The sequence below is a fragment of the Carcharodon carcharias genome, chromosome 18, assembly GCF_017639515.1.
Source record: "Carcharodon carcharias isolate sCarCar2 chromosome 18, sCarCar2.pri, whole genome shotgun sequence".
In the NCBI taxonomy this organism is placed as follows: domain Eukaryota; kingdom Metazoa; phylum Chordata; class Chondrichthyes; order Lamniformes; family Lamnidae; genus Carcharodon; species Carcharodon carcharias.
In genome coordinates, this window is record NC_054484.1 from 34,391,110 (window position 1) to 34,418,344 (window position 27,235).

The 27,235-nt window shown below is 41.9% G+C and overlaps 1 protein-coding gene across 2 annotated transcripts in view; it reads right to left on the reverse strand.

The window, feature by feature from the left end:
- Positions 1-451: 451 nt before the first annotated feature.
- nit2 (nitrilase family, member 2) overlaps positions 452-27,235 on the reverse strand; it is a 35,669-nt gene continuing 8,885 nt past the window's right edge. For both annotated transcript variants that reach the window (XM_041211213.1, XM_041211214.1), the window contains exons 2-11: positions 24,943-25,142; positions 20,321-20,439; positions 19,491-19,611; positions 17,594-17,682; positions 12,197-12,290; positions 4,998-5,072; positions 3,773-3,851; positions 1,813-1,911; positions 1,500-1,555; positions 452-748 (exon numbers count right to left, since the gene is read on the reverse strand). In XM_041211213.1, coding sequence (XP_041067147.1) covers positions 657-748; positions 1,500-1,555; positions 1,813-1,911; positions 3,773-3,851; positions 4,998-5,072; positions 12,197-12,290; positions 17,594-17,682; positions 19,491-19,611; positions 20,321-20,439; positions 24,943-24,973 — 855 coding nt within the window. In that variant the 5' untranslated portion in view covers positions 24,974-25,142 and the 3' untranslated portion in view covers positions 452-656. The remainder of the gene's footprint in view (positions 749-1,499; positions 1,556-1,812; positions 1,912-3,772; positions 3,852-4,997; positions 5,073-12,196; positions 12,291-17,593; positions 17,683-19,490; positions 19,612-20,320; positions 20,440-24,942; positions 25,143-27,235) is intronic.

Genomic DNA, 27,235 nt, shown 5'->3' on the forward strand with positions numbered 1-27,235 from the left:
GATCTTGTATAGCATCTCTCATGACCTCAGCTTGCCTTAAAGTGTTTTGTAGTCAATGAAGTACTTTTGAAGTGTAGTATTGGCAATTATTCATTTGGAGTGAATATGACTACTAGGTGAGGTACAAGAGGACTGCAAGTGCCTGTGGATCCACAAGTCACCATGTTCAGGAAAGCAAAAGTGAAAAGCAAAGAATGTACAATTGCAATACCTTATTGTAAAGTCTTTTGAAGTCTTGAAGACAAATGCAAGTTTGTTCTTTTCACTGATATTAATCTCCACTGCTAACATTGCCATAATGTCTCAATCTACAATTAATGTAATATCAACAATCTTTAACTGCACTTGTATAATTATACATGTCATAGAAAATATATGCATTAATAATAGATGGCAGCGTAGAAAACTATAATTTAAAGCTAGTTCATGTGACATTTTAAACCATGAGCGATTTTGTCATTTAAAACTGAAGACTTTATTATTATTCCTTCCTAATAATACATAACTTTACGTGGGGAAAAAAAGATGTTTTGTGCATCTGCAGTTTTAAATCCAGGTGGGTTTAGGATCAATACCAAATTGAGGTAAGTGGAAGATTTGTATTTCCATGTACTGCAATTGACTGAAGGACCTCACCAATCTTAACGCTGTGATACTCAATCTTGCATTGCCTGAACCTTGTAGAGATCATGTCGTTTCTGCTTAAGAACTGGTATCTGTTGACGAATGTCCGAAAGATATTTCAAATCTGTTGAGGAAAATTGCAAAAAAATTGAATTTCAATGCAGTGTCTGTCTTTGCAGAAATAACACATGTTCCTGAATTGAACATCAACAGATGCTTCTTTAAGTTTTCTTGTATACAGGAATTAGGTATTTATCTGCTTCAAATTAGTAACAGCTGTGTTAACCATTTTTATTTGCCAGTACTGCAACATTGAAACTGGTGTACTTGTCAAAGCTTAATTCAAAAATAATAAATGATCAAATTCAGCAGATGCTCCTGAGAAAATTTTGTTTGGCAGGACACATTACAGAGAGCTCTAGGTGTCTAGGGATTTCAGAGGTTTGCTGGAACTGAATTTCTTCTAATTAGAAGTATTGTATAAAATATAGCAAATATATTTTCAGATGAATGCTTTTTCGAACAAACGTGCAGTTAGAAATGAAGTAACTTTATGAACTTTTGTATCAAGTGTGAATAAAGAGATAAAAAAAGATGAGAATTTAAGAATAGAAAATCCCATCTAAGTCAGACCACAAGAGTGACCACCCTCCAGAGTCCAGCAAGAAAATGAAAAGGTGGATCAAATTGGTCCACTTATTTCCATATCAAACCCAAGAAAAGTACTGATGACAAACTGAGCATATATCATCTAGCCATCCACATTGAAGAATTGGGCAAGAAAAGCAATAAAGGAGGGGAAATTTTTCTTGCATATTTAATTACCAATCAGAGGAGATAAGCTTTTCAACTGTTACAAGATTTAAGAATCTCACCTATGTCTGCATATACAATAGTTTCTTCAGTACCTGCTTTGGTTACAACTTCACCCCTGAAAAGACAAGAAACAGGTGCATATATTTAAAAAAAAAAGTTTGATTTTAAGTGCTTGTAAGCAAAATTGATTTTTTTCTAAAAGTAATGTTTTAAGAGTGAACAATTAAAAATGGAATGAACTTCTAGATAGAGCTTTGCCTCTACTACTCTAGAGTTGTGTAAGAAACAAGCAATGGGAGGTAACTTCTGGATGGATGAGCTCAAAAGACCAAATGATTTTCCTTGTCTGTAATTATCTTTTGAAATACATACCATGGGTTTACTATACTGCTGTGACCCCAAGCCACATAGGAATCATTCTCATTTCGTGCAGGTGATACTGCTGCTACAAACACCTGATTATCAACAGCCCTGTTAACAGATGAAAGAGCAATTTAACAAAAATGCTGTTTCTTTTCATGTACAGTACACTTTACAGCAACATTCTACATTATTCTATAGGATTTTAAAAAACATAGATTTGATATTAGACTACATGACTTTTTAAAAAAAATAATGGCCCTAAATTGGTGCTGACCCTGCAGAGTTATCGGGATAGAGTTAATAGCATACCAGAAGTGGGTGCATTGCACAAAGAAACTACTGAGCCACAAAGGAAGATAACATTGGCACAGTGCTGCTCTAAGGACTCCAACAGTACTCCTCAGCTCTGAGAGGCTGTCAAGAGTAATCAAATTTCCTTCCTTTCACACCCCCATATCCTGGCTTGATAACTGCTTCCAGGATCTTTTTAGTTGGTGTTAGTTCTGCAAAGGCTTTAAAGGTATAGTGATCTGGGAGAGTCCCAGATCCACCCACTTGGAGGGTGGGGAGTGAATGAAGAGCCATCTATGGATTCCCCTTTTGAAATAAGGAGAACACAATGCAATATTTTGGCTGAATAGGGCTCTACCCAGTTTTCCAGTCTTTCAATAGTGATCCACCCGTTGGGCCAAGGACAATAAATGTGACCTTGCCAATGGCACTCACATCCTATTTGAATGTCACTCCTTGTTCATAGATCTTAACTTCACTTGCCCCTCCTCAGTCTCTTCTCTCCACAGAATCATCTCTACTTGTCTGTCTCAACTATCTAAATACTGTTCATTTCAATGAAATTCTTCACTGTTCAAGGTTAGAACAAGATTAATAGATGTCAGAAGGTAATGGATGTGTACTGGTTTGCTAGTTATTTACCTGATTTTGTGGCAATGGTCAACATTTCTGACATTGTTCTCTCCTGTTTTATTCAGCCTTTGTGTAATTTAAGCACACAGGCGGTACAAAGGTTATAAAACAAGGTTCATTTATTCCACTGGCATCAAAGCGATATCAACCCTTGAGGGAAAGTACAACTCCAGGAAACAAACTATATTTAGAGAATATTCACAGCCGATGCTCCAGATCTCTCTACCCTATTTGTGGCCTTGGCTCCTCAACGCAGTGACTCACCAGTTTTGAACTGCTTCAGCTTCTGGCTACAGGTCCTTCTCTCCTCTTTCTCCATGAAGCCTCTCAGACTTGAGTGCTGCCAGTTGGTCTGACTAAGTATCTAATTTACCTTTCTGCCTCTTTAGCCACCCTTGGGGGCTTCAAACTGCCCTAGGCTCTTGCCACTCGAGTTCTGGATTCGTCCTTGCTGCTTTCTCCCTTGCCTCATGGCATCTGGCTCTGCCCCTCAGCTTATCAAAGACCAAAGAAACCGTTCCCTGCAGGGGGCGACCAGTTCCCCTGTTTCCTGCCCCACCCCAACCACCATTATTGCCACCTCCTGCCAGAGGCCCCATTACATTATTAAGGAGTTCTCTGATCTTTCAGTTTTAACCAATTGTCTCTACCCTAAAGGTTAATCTATCCTTCCCGATGAACCTTCCACGTTTCCAACATGTTCTGTTTTGACTCCAGTTTTCCAGCATTTGCAGTTTTAAAAAATATATAATTGTACTGACTGTGAATCCAACATGGGAACAGCATGTAAATCCACCATTCCCATTAAATGAGGGTTACTTTGAACAACATGACCTCCAAGTTAAGTACAAATAATTGCACACTATTGATTGGTTGTTTTGTGCCGTGTGCAACAAAGCTATTAAATGAGTCTTGACAGTTTGTAATCCATCACCTCCACACCACTCTTAAGGCTTGATTTCCTGTTGTTTCAATACTTGATTAAAAATAAAATGACCACCTATATATTCTCACATAATCCACACACAATATCTTTGCCACTCACCTAGCCCTTTGTAAGAGTTCCCAATGGGCTGGTCCTGTTGTCATGTTGAATGCTCCTGGATAAACTAGAAGTTGGCAGCCTGTAGAGCCATTAAAAAAAAATTAGTTTTCATAACACATGACCCACATTAATTTTAAAACAAGAGCTAACTGATTTTTTTTCATGTTTTTTTATGGTTACTAAATAGAATATCTGGCAGCTACCAAAGAGGGGAACAGGTGCACCATTTGCATTAGCACCAGTGATGGAGAAACAGCTATAGGGGCTTTATCCACAATTTTAGTTTGGTGTCCTCTCCTAGCTCAAATAGCAGGACAAACAACTGGCATGCATTCATATCTAGATGGAACAAATAATCCCTCTGGCAACCCTTCTCCTGATGACCAAACCTTGTTCTTTTCTAGCTGAGCAGTCAATCCACCCGTACAAATTTATGATTATTGGTTTGTACTGACTTTCCACAATCAAAGAAGCTGCAGTGGTCAGAAATAAAACTGAGTGACAACTTTTGAAAAAAAAATGTATGAATACAAGCACAACAGTTGTCTATGGCATCTGCCTTCCATGTAAATGGGTGGTTTTCAAAGCATCAGAGCTCAGGGTTTTTACAGCAGTTTTAAACAGTTATGAAATAAATGCATGGATAAGAGGGATTCAAATCAGTAATCAACCTTTGAAAGAGTTTATATAGGCATTCCAAGTCTTCAGAGGTCATTCCCAGCAGCTTCAAAGCCAATGCGATACTTTTGAAGTGCAGGCGCTGCTCCCAGGTGAGGTAAGATAACAGCCGGTTGTGCACACCAAAGACTAACAAACAGAAATGACCTGATAATGTGTTTTAGGGTTGTAAGTTGAGGGATAAATATTGGTCAGGACACTGGAGTCACGCTTGCTCTTCTTTGAATACTGCTACTGGATCTTTCTCATCTGTATGAGCAATCTGACAAGGCATCTCATATAAAAGACAACACCTTGGATCATACGTCACTATGCTGTATGGAGGAAGCAAACACCTGGACACATAATAGCTTTATGTTCCAAAATATCATTTGTCTTATAATAAAAACAAAATGTTTGACCCTCTGAAGAGTCATATGGACTCCAAAACATTAACTGTTTCTCTCTCCACAGATGCTGCCAGACCTGAGTTTTTCCAGCATTTTCTGTTATTTCAGATTTCCAACATCCACCATATTTTGCTTTTATCATTTTGTCTTTTACTTGCCTCTTTTTGTGTAAATTTGAGCAAGTTCTGCAAACCTCATATCATAACAGATCCCAATCCCAATCTTGCAGTAAGCTGAAAAGAGAGATAAAGATTAAAAGATGACTGATTAAGGCATGATCGGGCTTTAATTTAGAATGGATGTGTGTGTATATGTATGTGTATACAGAACACACATCAAAGCACGCCATTTATAAACTCCTTGGGCAACTTTGAATTATAATAACTTTGGATGTAAACATGACCACATGCATTTGATGTGGTCTACATGGACTTCAGCAAGGCTTTTGATAAGGTCCCTCATGGCAGACTAGTCAAGATCCAAGGCACCAGAGTGCTGCTTTGGGCTGCAGTTGAATGCTTAAGTTGGAGTTTGGTGACTGTGGGAATTTAAGGGTTAATTTCTATCTAAAATCTAGTCTCTCTTTAATTTAGTAATTAGCTAAAAGTTGCTATTTGGGTTGGAAGAAGGTGAGTTTTAGGCCAGCTTTAAAACATGGTTTATACAGGCTCTGCTTATAGCTACAACTAGTTGATTAGATAACTGGCTGAAACAGATTTTTAGAGGCTAGATTAAGAGAGTATAAAAACAGGTCATCTTACAGTGTTGACTTTGGACTGCAGGAGAGTGTTTAAGTTGGAGTTTGGTGACTGAGGGAGTTCGATGAGTAGGAACTAAGTGATCCTTTGAGTACCGTGAGTATGGTCGGCTAAGTATTTACTACTTTTATCACTTATAGTTTTTAAGGTCTTATTTTGTGGTTCATCGTTTGTAAGGGTTATATTCTGTAACAATGAGGAGCAGGGAAGAAGGGCGCTGGATTAATTGATATTAGGTATCTTACAAAAGGTTTAATTTAACTTAAAGGGGTAAGTCATGGCAGGAGAGCTCAAAGCCGTGGTGTGCTCATCCTGCTCTATGTGGGAAGCCAGGAACATTTCCAGTGTCGGGGGCCAGCATGTGTGCGGGGAGTGTCTCCAGCTGCAGCTCCTGGAAGTCCAGCTTTCGGAACTGGAGCATCAGCTGAGGACACTGTACTCTCTGCCTCGCAGATGCTCCATTGTGGATAGCACATATAGAGAGGTGGTCGCACCGCAGGCTAAGAGTCCACAGGCAGGAAGGGAATGGGTGGCGACCAGACAGAGCAACAGCACTAGGCAGGCAGTGCAGGAATCTCCTGTGAATATTCCCCTGCAAAACAGATGTACCGCTTTGGATACTGTTGAGGGGAATGGCCTATCAGGGGAAAGCAGCAACAGCCAAATTCATTGCACCACGGTTGGCTCTGCTGCACAGGGAAGGAGTTAAAAAGTCTGAGATTGCAATAGTTATAGGAGATTCAATTGTAAGGGGAACAGATAGGCATTTCTGTGGCTGCAAACAAGACTCCAGGATGGTATGTTGCCTCCCTGGTGCTAGGGTCAAGGTTGTCTCCGAGTGGCTACAGGACATTCTTAAGGGGCAGGGTGAACAGCCAGTGGTCGTGGTACATATTGGTACAAACGACATAAGTAAAAAAAGAGATGAGGTCCTAAAAGCAGAATATAGGGAATTAGGAAGTACATTGAAAAGTAGGATCTCAAAGGTAGTGATCTCAGGATTACTGCCACTGCCATGTGCTAGTCAGAGTAGAAATAGCAGGATATATTGGATGAATATGTGGCTGAAGAGATGGTGTGGGGGGGGTTTCAGATTCCTGGGACATTGGGACAGGTTCTGGGGGAGGTGGGACCAGTACAAATGGGATGGGTTAAACCTGGGCAGGATAGGGCCTGATGTCCTTGGGGGAATATTTGCTTGAGTGGTTGGGGAGGGTTTAAACTAAAATGGCAGGGGGATGGCAACCTATGCAAGGAGTCAGAGGAGGGGGAATTAAGGACAAGAACAAAAGACAGAAAGAGGAATAAGAAAAGTGATAGGCAGAGAAATCAAGGGCAAGAATCAAACAGGCCTCTGTGAAAAATAGTGGGAATGGGATAAGTAATCTTAAAAAGACAAGCCTTAAGGCTATATGCCTTAACGCGAGGAGCATTCGCAATAAAGTGGATGAATTAACCACGCAAATAGATGTAAACAGGTATGATATAGTTGGGAATATGAAGACATGGCTGCAGGGTGATGAGGGATGGGAACTGAACATCCAGGGGTATTTAGTATTTAGCAAGGACAGATATAAAGGAAAAGGCGGTGGAGCTGCATTGCTGGTTAAAGAAGAAATTAACGCAATAGTGAGGAAGGATATTAGCTCCGGTGATGTGGAATCTGTATGGGTAGAGCTGAGAAACACTTAGGCGGCAAAAAACGTTAGTAGGGGTTGTATATAGACCCCCAAACTGTAGTGGTGATGTTGGGAATGGCATTACGCAGGAAATTAGAGAAGCATGCAATAAAGGAACATCTGTAATTATGGTAACTTTAATCTGCATATAGATTATCAAATTAATAACAATAGTAGAGGAGGAATTCCTGGAGTGTATACAGGATGGTTTTCTGGATCAATACATTGAGGAACCAACTATAAAACAGGCCATCCTAGACTGGGTATTGTGTAACAAGAAAGGAATAATTGGCAATCTAGTTGTGCGAAACCCCTTGGGGATGAGCGACCATAATATGATAGAATTCTTCATCAAGATGGAGAGTGACGTAGTTGATTCTGAGACTAAGGTCCTGAATCATAATAAAGGAAACTATGATGGTATGAGGCGTGAGTTGGCTATAATGGATTGGGAAACGTTACTTAGAGGGATGACAGTGGATAGGCAATGGCAAACATTCAAAGAGCGCATGGGTGAACTGCAACAATTGTTTATTCCTGCCTGGCGCAGAAGTAAAACAGGAAAGGTGGCCAAAGCATGGCTTATGAGGCAAATTAGAGATAGTATTAGATCCAAGGAAGAGGCATATAACTTGGCCAGAAAAAAATAACATACCTGAGGACTGGGAGCAGTTTAGAATTCAGCAAAGGAGAACCAAGGGATTGATTAAGATGGGGACAATAGAGTACGAAAGTAAGCTTGCGGGGAACATAATAACTGACTGTAAATGTTTCCATAGGTATGTGAAGAGAAAAGATTGGTGAAGATAAATGTAGGTCCCTTACAGTCAGAAACAGGGGAATTTATAATGGAGAACAAAGAAATAGCTGACCAACTAAATACATACTTTGGTTCTATCTTCACAAAGGAGGACACAAATAACATACCAGAAATGTTGGGGAACACAGTTTAGTGAGAGGGAGGAACTGAAAGAAATCAGTATTAGTAGGGAAATGGTGTTGGGGAAATTGATGGGATTGAAGGCTGTTAAATCCCCAGGACCTGATGATCTACATTCCAGAGTACTTAAGGAAGTGGCCCTAGAAACAGTGGATGCATTGGTGGTCATCTTCCGAGATTCTTTGGATTCTGGAACGGTTCCTACAGATTGGAGGGTAGTTAATGTAACCCCACTATCTAAAAAGGGAGGTAGAGAGAAAACAGGGAATTATAGATCAGTCAGCCTGACGTTGGTAGTGGGGAAAATTCTAGAGTCCTTTATAAAAGATTTAATAGCTGAGCTCTTGGAAAGCAGTGGCAGAATTGGAAAGAGTCAGCATGGATTTACGAAAGGGAAATCATACTTGACAAATCTACTGGAATTTTTTGAAGGATGTAACAAGTAGAGTTGTTGAGGGGAAGCCAGTGGATGTGATTTATTTGGACTTTCAGAAGGCTTTCGACAAAGTCCCACATAAGAGATTAGTGTGTAAAATTAATGTGCGTGGGATTGGGGGTAGTGTGTTGAGATGGATAGAAAACTGATTGACAGACAGGAAACAGAGTAAGAATAAACCGTTCTTTTTCCAAATGGCAGGCAGTGACTAGCGGGGTACCACAGGGATCGGAGCTGGGACCCCAGCTATTCACAATGTATATGAATGATTTAGATAAGGAAACTAAATGTAATATCTCCAAATTTGCAGATGACACAAAGCTGGGTGGGAGGGTGAGCTGTGAGGAGGATGCAGAGATGCTTCAATGTGATTTGGAGAAGCTGAGTGAGTGGGCAAATGCTTGGCAGATGCAGTATAATGTGGATAAATGTGAGGTAATCCACTTTGGTAGCAAAAACAGGAAGGCAGATTATTATCTAAATGGCTGTAAATTGAGAGAGGGGAATGTGCAACGAGACCTGGGTGTCCTCGTACACCAGTCGCTGAAGGTAAGCATGCAGGTGCAGCAGGCGGTAAAGAAGGCAAATGGTATGTTGCCTTCATAGTGAGAGGATTCGAGTAAAAGAGCAGAGATGTCTTGCTGCAATTATACAGGGCCTTGGTGAGACCACATCTGGAATATTGTGTACAATTTTGGTCTCCTTATCTGAGGAAGGATGTTCTTGCTATGGAGGGAGTGCAGCGGAAGGTTTACCAGACTGATTCCTGGGATGGTGGGACTGACATATGAGGAGAGATTGAGTCGGTTAGGATTATATTCGCTGGAGTTCAGAAGAATGGGAGGGGCGGGGGTTCTCATATAAACCTATAAAATTCTAACAGGACTGGACAGAGTGGATGCAGGAAGGATGTTCCCAATGGTGGGGGAGTCCAGAACCAGGGGTCACAGTCTGAGGATATGGGGCGGACCATTTACGACTGCGATGAGGAGAAATTTCTTCACCCAGAGAGTGGTGAGCCTGTGGAATTCGCTACCACAAAGTAGTTGAGGCCAAAACATTGTATGTTTTCAAGATGGAGTTAGATATAGCTCTTGGGGTGAAAGGGATCAAAGGATATGGGGAGAAAGCGGGAGCAGGCTATTGAGTTGGATGGTCAGCCATGGTCATAATGAATAGCGGAGCAGGCTCGAAGGGCTGAATGGCCTACTCCTCCTATTTTCTATGTTTCTAAGGCAAAGTAACACATTGGATCCAAAATTGGCTGAAAGGTAGCAAGAAGAGGGTAATGATAGACGGATATTTCTGTGACTGGAATTCTGTATCCAGTGGGTTTCCGCAGGGCTCAGTACTGGGGCCCTTGCTGTTTGTGTTGTACACAAATGATTTGGACTTAAATGTAAGGGGTATGATAAGAAGTTCTCGGATGATATGAACATTGGTAGGGTGGTAAATAGTGAGGAGGGTAGCCATAAATTGCAGGAGGATATCAATGGACTGGTTAGGTGGGCAGAGCAGTAGCAAATGGAATTCAACTCAGAAGTGTCAGGTAATGCACTTGGGGAGGGCTAACAAGACAAGGGATTACACTATGAATGGTAGGACCCTGGAAAGTACTGGAGATCAGAGGGACCTTGGTGTGCATATCCACAGATCCCTGATGGTAGTAGGGCAGGTAGATAAGGTGGTTAAGGAGACATATGGGATACTTGCCTTTATTAGTCAAGGCACAGAATACAAGAGCAGGGAGGTAATGCTAGAACTGTATAAAATGCTGATTAGCCCACAACTAGAGTACTGCATGCAGCTCTGGTCACCACATTATAGGAAGGATGTGATTGCAGAAGGTTCAGAGGAGATTCACCAGGATGCTGCCTGGGCTGGAAGGTCTGAGCTATGAGGAAAGATTGGATAGGCTGGGGTTGTTTTCCTTGGAGCAGCAAAGGTTGAGAGGAGACCAGATAGAGGTATATAAGATTGAGGGGCATAGATAGGATGGATAGGAAGGCACTTTTTCTTTAGTAGAGAGGTCAATAACCAAGGAATTTGATTTAAGGTAAGAGGTAGATGGCTAAGAGGGGAGTTGAGGAGAAATTTTTTCACCCAGAAGGTGGTGGGAGTCTGGAACTCACTGCCTGAAAGAATGGTTGAGTCAGAGACTCTCGTAACAATAAAAACATTTTTAGATGTTCACTTGCGTTGCCATAATTTCCAGGGCTATGGGCCAAGCGCTGGAAAATGTGATTAGTGTAGTCAGATCTTTGTTGACTGTTGCGGACACGAGGGGCCGAATGACTGCCTCCTGTGCTGTAAACGTCATCAGTCTGAGATAAGAGTCCAGCTGTAAATGGCATGACAGTGCAATTTATATTGTTTTAAATATGGTCATGGACTTCAATTCTGCTAATCATAACAGTTCACCTTTCCTCTGTCACCATTTCAATCAGCTTCAGTTTCTGAAATGAAAAACATTAACAGCAATAATAGCATTGATATTAAAAGACTGAATCATGCTTTTGTATGCCATTTACAGTTTGCTTCTATCATGTTCACATTCAAAGTTAAACTTTAAAATTGCACAAGGACTTTATAAACAACCTATGTGTACATATATATCAGCATGAGTTCATGCTTACAATTGTCCACAGAGCAAGTTCTAGTTTCTTCCCAACCCTCCTCGGGAAGCTTCAGAATGCAGACTGCCTACTTCACCTGAGGGAAGTGGGTGTAAGAGAGGGAAATTAAACCAGTGGGCAAATAATGCCAAACCATTTGTTGCACATCTCCTAGTAACTGACTACTGATGCCAGACACTGTTCTCTAGAGGCTGGTTTAATCTGAACCATGATATTCTACTGTACAAGCTACCTGAGCACCTCTGGAATCCTGTTCTAGGATGGTACCTTATTTTCAGCAGATCTAATGTTTCTGGATGGGCAAGACAAAAGAGGCAATGGATGGGACAACTATCACAATGTTGGAAGTTTAAGGGGGTATATTTATATTTGTAGAAAATACTGACATTCAACAAGAATTATAAGCCATTGTTGACAACAGGAATTAGAAAGAAATAATGGATTGTTCCCACTTGATATCTACAGGTCATCAGTAATATTTATAGATAGATAAATTAAAGCTTAAACTGAAAACCCAATTTGTGCAATTGAAATGTTTAATTTAACGTTTACATCTCTGCTTTTAAAACAATTACCTTAAATCTCCCACTGCCTTGCATAGTTTCTTGGCAGACAAGGTGGATATTAGGCTAACAATTGGCTTTCTGCCAATGCCCTCTAACAAATATGCATGCAGTTTGTTCTGCTCACCAGCCAAGCTCCCTCCTCCTTTTACAGGAGGTTGGCCTATATGCGAGAGTTCCACCCAATGATCTAAGCAAAGCTCCATGTGAAAAATAATAGGTATTATCTTACACCAAGCAACTGCAGTACAAGTGACATTGTTTCAATTTTAAAAAGAACGAACAGGTGTAATGCCAGCCACTGTATGGAATCACATATTCAACAGTCTCGATGTTTGTACTTACGAGTATCAAAGGTGCATACTGTGTTGCCAGAAGAAAGTGTCTCAGATTCCCGGAAACAGATTTTCCCAGGTACATCAATATCAAACAAATGAATCTGGTCAAATACACAACATGGGCAGTTAGTGATCTTTAGAAAAAGAATCTTTTTAGCAGTTAATGACCTTGCAAGTTTCAAAAGACATTTGGTGCTTAAAGGTTAATCTGCTCTTTCATTTCAGTAATGTGTGCCAGTGGCAAAACACTTGCTTTTGCTATTTTTTTTAAAAAAATTAGCTCACTGCTGTTGAACTTAAGATGAGGAAATTCTTCATCTTATTGTAAGCATTGTTTGTCTTGAGATTTGCCAAAGGCAATTCGACACTGACATTCCTGTAGTTCAGATCTTGGCAAAACAAGATCCAAATATGGATCTACAATGCTGACAATGGCAAAAGAGAGACGGTTATGATTATGTAAATGAAGTCAGTCGGCAAGTACACAGTTGTTGCTATTTTCAAATCCAAGTGTTAATCTAAATGTTAAAGAGCTTTAAGATATAGTGTGCTGCACAAGACTTGACTTCAGGTTTTCCACATTCCCATCAGTCTGAACAATGATATCCAGTCTTAGTTGAACTGCTTGTAGATTAGACTGGTTCGAATTTCCACACTGACCATGTCTTTGACCTCAGACAAAGTGCAGCTTCTGTTGATCTGAGGTGCCACTTTACCTGGCAGATTTCCAACATGTTTCTTTTGTTTCCTGGGACATATATTGAGCTTGGTCCTGCTCCATATCAATGAAATCCATTCTAAATGATTTTAATATTCTTTTGAAGGCAAATTTTAAAACATAAAATAAAAATCACCAAGCAAATTCAGCAAAAACAAGACTCGTTAAATGTTTTTGATTGCTGGAAATGATCTTTACGCATACTTTTGTCTCATAAAAATAGTTTCAGCAGAAAGAAGCATTAAATAGGTTTGACATTGAATATGGATGTTTACAATGCTGTGGCCAGTAGCGCATGTCACAACATAAGTTTCTTTTATTTCTGGAATGTGGATTTGGATTCAGGTACTAAATATCTCTGATAATTAACTAAGGATCATTCAGTTTTTATTGCTGATTTAAAAAAACTCAAAAAAGCCAAGTTTTTTTGGTCAGAAGAAAATGGGAGGGGAAGGAAACTAATTATAAAAAAAAAGTGGGTAAAGTTTGAGAAAATCAGTGAATATCAGTTATTGGTTAGAACGTTGTTAAAACTTAACAAAACAAACAAGGAACTAATAAAGGATACAGTTAAGCTAAATGACAGCACAATTATTTACACAGCTCATGGCTACCATCCAAGTAACAGTCATTGTGGAGATGAAGTCCCATCTTCACATTGAGAATACTTTCCATCGTGTTGTGTGGCACTACGACTGTATTAAATGGGCTAGACTTCAAACAGATCTAGCAACTCAAGACTGGGCATCCATGAGGCGCTGTGGGCCATCAGCAGCAGCAGAATTGTACTTGAACTACAATGTTTAACTTCGTGGCCTGGCATATCCCCCATTCTACCATTACCATCAAGCCAGGGGATCAACCCTGGTTCAATGAAGAATGCACAAGGGCATGCCAGAAAGCATACCTAAAAATGAGGTGTCAATCTAGTGAAGCTATAACACAGGCCTACTTATGTGCCAAGCAGTATGAGCAGCAAGTGATAGAGTTAAGCAATCCCACAACCAACGGATCAGATCTAAGCTCTGCAATCTTGGTACATCCAGTCATGAATGGTGGTGGACAATTAAACAACTCACTGGAGAAGGAGGCTCCACAAATATCCCCATCCTCAATGATGGGGGAGCCCAGCACATCAGTGCAAAAGATAAGGCTGAAGCATTTGCTACAATCTTCAGCCAGAAGTGCCAAGTGGATGATCCATCTTGGCCTCTTCCAGAGGTCCCCAGCATCACAGATGCCAGTCTTCAACCAATTCGATTCGCTCCACGTGATTAACAGCTGAAGGCACTGGATAGTGCAAAGGCTATGGACCCTGATAATATTCCGGCAATAGTACTGAAGACTTGTTCTCCAGAACTTGCCACGCCCCTAACCAAGCTGTTCCAGTACAGCTACAACACTGGCATCTACCCGGCTATGTGGAAAATTGCCCAGGTATGTCCTGTACACAAAAAGCAGGATAAGTCCAACCCGGCCAATAAATGCCCCATCAGTCTACTCTCGATCATCAGTAAAGTAATGGAAGGGGTCATCGACAGTGCTATCAAGCAGCACTTCCTTAGCAATAACCTGCTCACTGATGCCCAGTTTGGGTTCCGCCAGGGCCACTCAGCTCCTGACCTCGTTACAGCCTGGGTTCAAACAAGAACAAAAGAGCTGAACTCCCGAGGTGAGGTGAGAGTGATTGACCTTGACATCAAGGCCGTATCTGACCGAGTGTGGCATCAAGGAGCCCTAGCAAAACTGGAGTCAGTGGGAATTGGGGAAAACTCTCCAGTGGTTTGAGTCATACCTAGCAGATAGGAAGATAATTGTGGTTGTTGGAGGTCAGACATCTCAGCTCCAGGATATCACTGCAAGTGTTCCTCACGGTAGTGTCCTCGGCCCAACCATCTTCAACTGCTTCATCAATGACCTTCCTTCCATTATAAGGTCAGACATGGGGATGTTCGCTGATGATTGCATGATGTTCACATTTGTGACTCCTCAGATACTATAGCAGTCCATGTCCAAATACAGCAAGACCTGGACAATATCCAGGCTTGGGCTGACAAGTGACAAGTAACATTCACGTCACACAAGTGCCAGGCAATGACCATCTCCATCAAGAGAGTATCTAACCCCTTGACATTCAATGGCATTACCATCACTGAATCCCCCACTATCAGCATCCTGGGGCTTACCACTGACCAAAAACTGAACTGGACCATATAAATACTGTGGCTACAAGAGCAGATCAGAGGCTAGGAATCCTGCGACGAGTAACTCACCTCCTCACTCCCCAAAGACTATTCACCATCGACAAGGCACAAGTCAGGAGTGTGATGGAATACTCCCCACTTGCCTGGATGAGTGCAGCTCCCATAACACTCGAAGTTTGACACCATCCAGGACAAAGCAGCCTGCTTGATTGGCACTACATCCACAAACATTCACTCCCTCCATCACTAACACACAGTAGCAGCAGTGTGTATCATCTACGAAATGCACTGCAGGAATTCACTCAGGTTCTTTTGCTAGCACCTTCCAAACCCAAGACCACTACCATTTAGAAGGACAAGGGCAGCAGATACATGGGAACACCACCACCTGGAAGTTACCCTCCAAGTCACTCACCATCCTGACTTGGAAATATATCACCGTTCCTTCACTGTCAATGGGTCAAAATCCTGGAACTCCCTTCCTAACAGCACTGAGGGTGTACCTACACCACATGGACTGCAGTGGTTGAAGAAGGTAGCTCACCACCACCTTCTCAAGGGCAACTATGGGTGGGCAATAAATGCTGGCCCAGCTAGCGAAGTCCACATCCCATGAAGGAATAAAAAAAAATGTATATTTGCAGTAGTTATGCTAAACTATGTTTGTCAAGATTTATTCACCTGGGGTCTGGCCTGTACGAATGCAGAGTCATTCTAGCTGTGTTATATAACACAATTAAACACATTGCACTGTCTCAAGCACCAGGTTTGAGGTAAAGGTTATTGGAAGAAAATTTAACAATTTTTTAAAAACTTTTAAGGAAGACATAAGGTAGGTATGAGCAGAATACAGATATTCTGAACTTGCTTCGCAATTCCCAATTAAATTTGGCATTGAATCCTGAGTTACGAGCAATCTCAATCTGATTTCCAGTATGCAGAACAGGGAGATTTTGAATATTTTTAACAATTAATGGCAATACAGTACCCACACCGCTTGTATACTGAATGTACTATCTACTCTGTCTAGCTGCATTGAAAGAGCATCAAAAATAATTGAGCACAATCCTCCCTTAAAGCAGGCACTAGAGTGGTTTGGCATTGGACCAGCAACCTGCATTTGCCTCATGTTAAGTGCAAACATTTTCAATCCTAAAGCTCTGAATTCAAATCCCAATATGATAAATTCTGGAACTGAATTTGATAGATCTAGTAAATTGTGGGTTAGCACCACAATAATCATTGCTACTAAGCTCCTTTCTAATTTCTAACCTCACCTCACCATGGCTCTTTTCTTTTGTTCAGTTATTGTATTGGGAAAGAAGACTTTGGTACTGAGGTGAGTGAACTTTTCAGGGCAACAAATACATGACTATCTCAGTCTCTTCTGAACAAGGACAGTAAGTACTGTTTGCTGAAAAGGTTATTCTTATTGATTTAGACACTCATGTCACGTGAATTGCACAAGCTCTGCTGCTGCTTTGAGGTAAAAATGTTCAACAGCAACAGTGCATCTGCCCATATTATAGATTCAAGCAATGGGACAGGCCAGCAAACACGAGGAACTGCCACCACTTGTGCCTGATTTAGGAGTTCCTACTGACCTGTGCTGAGATACAGTGCTAGGAGTTTCTCAATCTATTCATTTTTGAGAAAAATCAGTTTGAGATTAACAGAATTAACAGTCTGTGAGTGTCTGACATGGCTGTCTGCACAATGCCAAACTGCCCCAAGAGTATTTTTGGTGTCTGCTCATTTTGTTTATAAACAATACAACTGCACCAATTTTATAAATTTTTGTTGCATCCTAACTACTTTTTAGCTGTTGTCTTCATTGAGGTTGGGAAAGTCAGTGCTTTAGAAAGGAGAACGCTTCTATTCAGTCATCCGCACCAACATGAGGCAGATGCAGAATAAAACAGATTTTACATTTGTTTGCAGCAATGTGCCCTTATTACAAATTTTAGGAAAGTACCCTTGGTCCATAAATATGGATCTTCAAAAGTGATGTGATGGCAGTGACAGAGCCAAAATGAAGATGAATGCTGGTACACCAAGCTCTCAATTTCAGCCTTACTGAGTGCAGAGGCACAGTTAAGACAGTGGTGTCTCCCCGAAAGCAGAAGGGATGTTGGAGGGGAGAGGCATAACTGAGTGAACCCCCTAGTACACCCTCTGAGCTTTCTGGGAGCAGGTTTCAGACCAAATGAGCCACAAATTAGGAATTATTTACAAGGAGAAAGTATGAATTTCATATTTCTCTCACTAGCCAACACTCTGTCCAACTCGCTGCAGAATTAGGAGCAGTTTTGTGCTATAATATGGTACCTCATTCAAACTAGGTGGAAACTCTTTGTTATTTTAGTTTGGACCTTGCGAGAGAAAGGAGAACATCCTCTTATCAGCTTAGGCTAAAGTGGAAAAGAAGTTCTTCTAGCACTCTACACTCCCCAGTCACTGCCTAATAATAAAGATTTTAGACCTTTCTGTACTTCAGCAACATGGATCCGTTTGGTGCAAATGCTGTACATGTGTTGTAGAACTTCCCTCCGTCTTCTTCTGGGATAGAGCCTGTAAGAACACAAGCAACTGTTTGCATTGTTTCAAATCTACCAAATACATACAAATACAAATTAAAATAACAAGCTGCCCAATGTCTTCCTCTATTTTAATATAAGATAACAAAAAAGTCATCATTCGTTAAAAATGTGAATAAGAAAGGAATATAAGGCATTGATATCCGTAAGACACCGCAAAGCACTTTACACCTGGTGCAGTTACTTTGTTATGTCAGCGAGTGTCCCACAGACAGCAAGTGAAAGTATGATGTGATGGATACCAGGAAAACTCTCGACCCTATTTCAAATAGTTTTAAGGATTCTTACATATCCACCTGAGCTGCCACATTTGGTCAAATGACAGAATTCAATGGCTCCCTCATGAGTGGGTGAGAGGCAGGCACGGCCATATAATGGGGTGGGTAGGCTCAGGTTGAAAGCCTGTCACTTTCAGGAGACTTCCCCCAATTAACTCGAGTGGAAATGGTTGAGGATGGTCTTCCTGCACAGAGACCAATTGAGCCTGGTATTGTACTAGCAGTGGGTACAGGCCATGCCCATATGGCCAAGCCACCGTGTATACCTTGGTGGGCAGGCCTATAGCTTGGTGGAAGGGGAGAAGGAGTCCTTCCTGTTCGGGGACCTATGCCCAATGGGGGAACCTGCTGGCAGCAAGTGTTGCCCTCACATAAAGAACCCCTTGCCCTTTACACTAATCCACCTCCACCCCTCGATGGGGCTTGCCTGACTGGCTCTCGCAAGCCCACCTTACTTAGCTGGGTTCTGGTGCCCAGTGACATTTCACCTCCTTGGGCCTACTGTAGTACCAGCAATGGCCACTACTCCCGGTGGTGCTTTTGGTATTTAAGATTTAGCCAGCCACTCTAGGTGGGAAATTCCCCTTGCCAGATGTAGGAACCCTGACAACAGGCAGCAGATTGTCGCTTCAGGGCTTCCAGAAATGGAAATTCCTGGCTCTCCAGCCAGTGGATGGGCCCACCGCCGAGAACATTAAATTCTGTCCAATGTCTTACCTGCGGCCCACTCAGAACTGCAGTAAAAATAATTGTCAACCACATTCTATGCTCAAAGTGCGGAATGGACCTTGATGTCAGTGGAGAGATTGCCACCAACTCAGGCAACTCGACATGATGACACAAATGAAAATATGGATATGTCTATTACTGTAATATTTGAGATGTGGAGTATAGTCAAAAATTATACATAATATTTTTATGTATGTGTCTCACTTACAGATGGAGCAAAACCAGCTTTATAGTACACATGGTCGTAACAATAGTGTTCATTTGTGATGCGCGTGTTATTCGAATTTGCCAGCTGAAAATTAATTATATTATCAGTATTTCTTATTCTGCATCTATTAACAAATGTTATAAGATAATTAAACTTTGAAAGACCTTGTTTAGTATCAGTTCACTTTTACAAGTTGAAAAGAACGTACAGGCACACTTTACTAGCAGTGTGTTTTTATATATGATTTAATGATACTGTTGATATTAAATAGCATATCCAACGAGTATGAGCTGCACCATGGTATATTTAGGTGTGAAAGTATGCTTTTTAAAAATATACTGGAAAATGTTATAAGATAACCTAATGCAAATAGGAAGGGGGTGGGGGGGAGAATACTGACTGCTGGTTTACTCTACTCGATTTTACTTTCCATTGACCCCATGTGCTTTGAGTAAGTAGTAGCTTCCAAGTTCCAGTCAGTGATTATTGAACAAGGAGTTGCTTCATACGATAGAATACAGCAATTAAACCCATTTGTTTCTTCATGCAATCTGCAATGAACTTTACCTCCAATAAGGTGAACCCCATGCTCCTTTGCTACTTCAGATAACACTTGGGTCGACTCCCCTGGGATTTTTTCCGCATACTCTGGGAAATAATTAGTTCCATAGGGAGAATTGTAACATTCCTGTGATTGAAGATACATGAAATCTTTAAAAACAGATATGCAGAAAAACCAAGACATTCAGTGTTCAAAGCAACCATCATCTGAATTTTGTTCAAGGTCACTGTAATGTACTTAGAAAATGTGACTATGTTACAAGGCTGTATCACAATAGGAGAGTCTAAATGATATTACGCACAAAAGAAACTTGCAGTTTACAAATACCATTTGAATTCTTGGATTGTATTATGCCTTTTACTCACCATCAGAGAAGTTTTCCACAATAAAGATTTTTTTGTTTCTTTTCCCAACGTCTCCATAAGAAACGTCAAAGACGAGAAAAAGCTATTTGGCCCAAAAAGGTCTAGGCCCATCCTGGGCCCTAAATGTTCAATACTGCATACAACTGCATTCTGAACAATTCCAATGTCTCTACCATGCTGTCATGCAGGCCAGTCAAAACATTCTCTGCAATACAAGAACTATCCCCAATCTCAGTTTCAAATCTACTCCACGCTAATCTAAATCCATGCTGTTGCACTAGTATGCTGCTTTGTCTATGAACGTAAGAAACAGCAAGATTAGAGCATATGCTCTGCCATTCAATACAATCATTGCTGATCATTAGGCTTTGATCTGAAGGTCTGCCAATAATTTCACCTGGGAGGGGTTAAATTATACAATGGGAAAGATGAAAACAGCTGCTTTTCTTTTGTTAGATTGTTTTACTCACAGGAAGTGCTATAACCTTTGCACCCTTTATTGCTGCTTCCTTCACCAGTGTTCGGACTTTGGTGAGGTTATTGGCTTTCAGGGGTGACACAGTGAGCTGAATAAGTGCCAGGCGGAATTCTAGGAATAAAAGGCAGGACAACAAATAGTTGTTAATAAATAACTCAGTCAATATCAACCCTGTATTGAACTATCCCTAGATCTGCAAAATGCAGATTCACCAGTTAGGCCCACTCACAGCAGGACTTGCTTGTGGACACTGCATCTTGTCAATATGCAAAAACCACCTTATTTTTGATAAGCCAACAAGTCACTCATGGTGTGTCAGATTGTTTCATAAGGACTAGAGTGTTATATTGTGCATTCTACACTTATTATTCTGCTAAGGTGGGGCTATCTTCCTTTAGGGCCAGAAAGTTAAGTAAACACAGGCTAAATTCAACTGGAGTTCCAATGTTGTTTGGTCATGCAACTGTGGAGATTAAAATGATTTTTTGTTTTAGGCAGCACATCAGAAGTATCCAATATTTTGAGATTGTCTGCATATTTAGGTGTGAAAGTATGCTTTTTAAAAATATACTGGAAAATTTACCGTGGTGCAGCTCATACTCGTTGGATATGCTATTTAATATCAACAGTATCATTAAATCATATATAAAAACACACTGCTAGTAAAGTGTGCCTGTACATTCTTTTCAACTTGTAAAAGTGAACTGATACTAAACAAGGTCTTTCAAAGTTTAATTACTAACTGGGCTTGTATCGTAGCTTGCAACATTCACCCATTCACTCCTGTGCTCAGCTAACCCACAATGGCTCCTGGTCCACCAACACTTTAAAGATTCGCATCCTTGTGGTCAAATCGCTTCATGACCTCCCCCTTCCCTATCCCAGCAACCTCTTCTAGCCCTACAACCCTCCAAGAACCGCTGCATTCCTCCAATTCTGGCCTCTTGTGCTATGGACCACCATTGACAGCCGGGTCTTCAGGTGTCTTAGCCCTAAGTTATGGGATTCCCTCCATAAACCTCTCCACCTCTTTCTGCTTATTAAAGCACCTCTCTTTGACCAAGATGTTGGTCATCTGTTCTAATATCTCCTTTGGCTTGGTGCTTTTTTTTTAATATCTGATTATGCTTTTGTGAAGCACTGTAAAAATGCAAGTTATCATTGAGAATAGAACCCTGAATCTGTTCCTGAGAAGATCAATTAAAAGCCTGGTGTTCAGCATTTCATATTCACAAAGATTTTTTTGAAACAAATACCTACCTTTGTTTCTTCACAAGTACCTTGGCACAGAAATTTATATTAGGCAAGTGTAACACTGAAGTGTACAGGAAAGAAAGCGTGGTGTATATTTAAAGGTTTGTTATACGTAAAAATGTGACAGCTAAATACACAACAGGATTCATGACTGGATTTGTTCCATTAATTAGCATTTTAACTAATTAGCTTAAAATCCAAAGCCAAAACAACTGGAAAAAAGAGTACAGCATTACTGGGAACCACTTGAAGCTTTTAGAAAATAACAATAATCTGCACTAATAAAGACCCTTCAACATAGGAAAATGTCCAAAGAAGCTTCTCAGAAATGTAATCAGCCAAAGATTGGCTCTAAGTTTAAGATGGAGATATTAGGAGGGTAGGGTAAAAACTTAGTTAAAGTAGTAGATATGAAGGGAGAGTCTTACAGATGGAGAAGAGATAGACAGGTAGAGGTTTAGGGAAGGAATTCCAGAGCTTAGGGTCAAGACAGTTGAAGGCACTGCTCCTGTGCCTGGCCAAGGTGGCCATCAAAAGGACCAGCAACTGCCGGTTAAGGAGGCTGTTTGGCCTGATTGCCTGTCTCTCTTCCTTGGCTGTCCCTGGAGCATGCGTCAATACACCAGAGGCCTTCCGCGAACAATTGGCACTGGAGGGATTGGAGTGCATCATCACACCTGGGAATGTCATTTTAATTTGATTTAAGTTTTCTTTAAGAAAGGGACACTTATTCCTTATTTGGTTAAGTTAAAAAGCTGAAGTCTGGGTAATGGATGTTGGGAAATGCCCAAGGGGCCAATATGAGAGGAATGCAGTTTTCTCAGTAAGTTGGAGATGGGGGCAACCGTTTGCAAAGATGGTGGAGTGGTGGGGGGTGGGTGGTTTGCAGTGAGCTTTTTGAGGATGGGGTGATGGTTAGTTTTAAATGTGGGGGTGGGGGGGTCATCAGGTGAGAAGATGGAACATTTACAATGACAGCCAGCAATGGAAGTTGAGTACTCAAGTTTAGGGGGTATGGAGATAAGAGAGAAAGATGTGGGTGTCATGCACAAGATAAGCTTGAAGAGAGTGCGACTGGAGATAGGAGATAAACTTAAAAAAAAAAATCCAGATTCAGGGCTGGGCACGGAGTCGGAGTGCATTGGGGGAAGTGTGGCTAGGTCTCAATCTTAGTGAGTTTCTCATTCATGTAGTTCAAGGTGAAGGTCTAGACTCAGACATTTACAGCACAGAAGGAGGCCATTCAGCCCATCGTGTGTGCACCAGTCAGCAAAGATCTGACTACACTAATCCCATTTTCCAGCGCTTGGCCCATAGGTTATGGCAACACAAGTGAATATCTAAATACTTCTTAAATGTTATGAGAGTTTCTGACCCAACCATCCTTTCAGACAAGAGTTCCAGACTCCACCACCTGCTGGATGAAAAAAATTCTCCTCAACTCCCCTCTTAGACTTCTACTTCTTACCTTAAATCTATGCCCCCTGGTTATTGACCCCTCTACTAATGGAAAAATTGCCTTCCTTTCCACCCTATCTGTGCCCCTCAATCTCCTACACCTCTATCAGGTCTCCTCTCAACCTTCGCTGCTCCAAGGAAAACAACCCCAGCCTATCCAATCTTTCCTCATAGCTCAGACCTTCCAGCCCAGGCAGCATCCTGGTCAATCTCCTCTGCACCCTCTCCAGTGCAATCACATCCTTCCTATATTGTGGTGACCGGAACTGCATGCAGTACTTCAGTTGCAGCCTAACCAGCGTTTTATACAATTCCAGCATAATCTCCCTGCTCTTGTATTCTATGCCTTGGCTAATAAAGCCAAGTACCCAATATGCCTTTTTAACCACCTTATCTACCTGCCCTGCTACCTTCAGGGATCTGTGGATATGCACACCAAGGTCCCTCTGATCTTCAGTACTTTTCAGGTGTAATCCTTTTCATAGTGTAATCCCTGCCTTGTTAGTCCTTCCAAAGTGCATTACCTCACACGTTTCCGGATTGAATTCCATTTGCCACTGCTTTGCCCATCTGACCAGTCCATTGATATCCTCCTGCAGTTTACAGCTATCCTCTTCACTATTTACCACCCTACCAATTTCATATCACCTGTGGATTTATTGATCATACCCCTACATTTAAGTCCAAATCATTTATGTACACCACAAACAGCAAGGGCCCCAGCACTGAGCCCCGCGGAACCCCACTGGAAACAGACTTCCAGTCTCAGAAACATTTCTCTACCATCACCCTCTACTTCCTGCTTCTCAGCCAATTTTGGATCCAACTTGCCACTTTGCCTTGGATCCCATGGGCTCTTACTTTCTTGACCAATCAGCCAAGAGGAACCTTATCAAAAGCCATGCTAAAGTCCATGTAGACTATATCAAATGCATTACCCCCATCCTGGTTACCTCCTCAAAAAGTTTGATCAAATTTGTCAAACATGACCTTCCCTTAACAAATCCATGCTGACTATCCCTGAATAATCTGTGACTCTCCAAGTGCCGAAATATTCTGTCCCTCAGAATTTTCTCTGGTAATTTCCCCAACACAGGGGTTGACTGACTGGTCTGTAATTTTCTAGTCTATCCCTTACTCCCTTTTTTTAAAAATGGGACAATGTTAGCAGTCCTCTGGCACCTCACCTATGTCCAGAGAGGATTTGAAAATTACTGCCAGGGCCCCTGATATCGCTTCCATTGCCTGAGAGCTTGCAAACATACCACCACAGAGTTTGTTTAGCTAAAGCACGGTGCTGTAACCAGTCATAGAGTCAATTATGTATCAACTGTGAGAAAAGTATTCATGTTCTCAGCCTCAAAGTGACACACACATGCTCTGATTTTTACTTCAACAAATTCCACAATGGCAAAAGCATTTTTAAGCTTAATCTTCTTGGGAGAGAGGTATCAGGAGATTCACTTAGGGAACTTTTTTTTGGTGGTGGTGGTAAATTACAAACTCACTGAAATGAACTGTTTCACGTAAACAGAATGGCGAATGCTGCAGTTGCCCCCCACTAAGAGTCACTTTAAGAAACGCTATATGCAGTATCGCGGTAACCTGACTCCTAAAAGTGCGACAGAAAGGTGCATTCCAATTGCAATTCAACTAATCCCGCAGATAAAACTGTGGGGAAAAAAAAAGCGAACTCACGCGGGTTAAGATAATGATCGAAAACCGGTGATTTCGCACAGACTTTGAAACCAAATGATTAGCCTGGTTTTGAAATCCCTTGGATCTGATCAAGCAACAGCAATAAAAATAGTGTGTGTGTGGAATGGCTTCCAACTTTTGGAAATAGCAAAACAAAGCCAGCAAGCAACCGCATTTGTATCTTTTTGTCCACTAATAACTTACTTGTTGCCGCTCCTGACATGTTGTCAGACATCGAGAAGCCCTTGACAGTGAAACTAATTGGGGAACTTGCTTTTTTTCACGCAATGACTGGGTCACGTCACTTTCCAGCGAGCAGCAAAGCGCTTGGGAGCTGTAGTCCCTCACTCTGTTTTGAAATGGACTACGGACTCCGCTATCAACGGCGAGCAAACGATGAAAATCTAGAACGAAGTAAATTACTGGAATTACTCATCATTGTTTTGCTGGCCAAACTCTCAACAGCTGTGGCAGAATTCATTTCCTATTCCAGGGAATAACCTGGGCATGGTTTCAACTCTTTCTTGGACTCAAACTCAAGTTCTGTCGAAGGGTCATGAGGACTCGAAACGTCAAACCTTTTCTCCGCCGATGCTGCCAGACCTGCTGAGTTTTTCCAGGTAATTCTGTTTTTGTCATGGTTCTACTCCCTGATGCAATGCAATCGTTCAGCTTCTACACATTTAGATATTTTCTGAAAAGACTTCGTTCAGAAGCAAAGCCATGAACTGCACAGTTTCCGGGAATCTGCAAATGGAGATGTCAACTTTCTTGACGTTTCGAGTCCTCATGACCCTTCGACAGAACTTGAGTTTGAGTCCAAGAAAGAGTTGAAATATAAGCTGGTTTAAGGTGTGTGTGTGGGGGACGGGGAGAGAGAGAGAGAGAGAGGTGGAGGGGGGGGGGGGCGGTGGTGTGGTTGTAGGGACAAACAAGCAGTGATAGAAGCAGATCATCAAAAGGTGTCAACAACAATGGTACAGAAGAACACATAGGTGTTAAAGTTAAAGTTGGTGATATTATCTAAACGAATGTGCTAATTAAGAATGGATGGTAGGGCACTCAAGGTATAGCTCTAGTGAGGGTGTTTTTTTAAAAAAAATAATGGAAATAGGTGGGAAAAGGAAAATCTTTATAATTTATTGGAAAAAAAAGGAAGGGGGAAACAGAAAGGGGGTGGGGATGGGGGAGGGAGCTCACGACCTAAAGTTGTTGAATTCAATATTCAGTCCGGAAGGCTGTAAAGTGCCTAGTCGGAAGATGAGGTGTTGTTCCTCCAGTTTGCGTTGGGCTTCACTGGAACAATGCAGCAAGCCAAGGACAGACATGTGGGCCAGAGAGCAGGGTGGAGTGTTAAAATGGCAAGCGACAGGGAGGTTTGGGTCATTCTTGCGGACAGACCGCAGGTGTTCTGCAAAGCGGTCGCCCAGTTTACGTTTGGTCTCTCCAATGTAGAGGAGACCACATTGGGAGCAACGAATGCAGTAGACTAAGTTGGGGGAAATGCAAGTGAAATGCTGCTTCACTTGAAAGGAGTGTTTGGGTCCTTGGACGGTGAGGAGAGAGGAAGTGAAGGGGCAGGTGTTGCATCTTTTGCGTGGACATGGGGTGGTGCCATAGGAGGGGGTTGAGGAGTAGGGGGTGATGGAGGAGTGGACCAGGGTGTCCCGGAGGGAGCGATCCCTACGGAATGCCGATAGGGGGGGTGAAGGGAAGATGTGTTTGGTGGTGGCATCATGCTGGAGTTGGCGGAAATGGCGGAGGATGATCCTTTGAATGCGGAGGCTGGTGGGGTGATAAGTGAGGACAAGGGGGACCCTATCATGATGCCACCACCAAACACAGCTTCCCTTCACCCCCCTATCGGCATTCCGTAGGGATCGCTCCCTCCGGGACACCTTGGTCCACTCCTCCATCACCCCCTACTCCTCAACCCCCTCCTATGGCACCACCCCATGCCCACGCAAAAGATGCAACACCTGCCCCTTCACTTCCTCTCTCATCACCGTCCAAGGACCCAAACACTCCTTTCAAGTGAAGCAGCATTTCACTTGCATTTCCCCCAACTTAGTCTACTGCATTCGTTGCTCCCAATGTGGTCTCCTCTACATTGGAGAGACCAAACGTAAACTGGGCGACCGCTTTGCAGAACACCTGCGGTCCGTCCGCAAGAATGACCCAAACCTCCCTGTCGCTTGCCATTTTAACACTCCACCCTGCTCTCTTGCCCACATGTCTGTCCTTGGCTTGCTGCATTGTTCCAGTGAAGCCCAACGCAAACTGGAGGAACAACACCTCATCTTCCGACTAGGCACTTTACAGCCTTCCGGACTGAATATTGAATTCAACAACTTTAGGTCGTGAGCCCCCTCCCCCATCCCCACCCCCTTTCTGTTTCCCCCTTCCTTTTTTTTTCCAATAAATTATAAAGATTTTCCTTTTCCCACCTATTTCCATTATTTAAAAAAAAACACCCCCTCTAGAGCTATACCTTGAG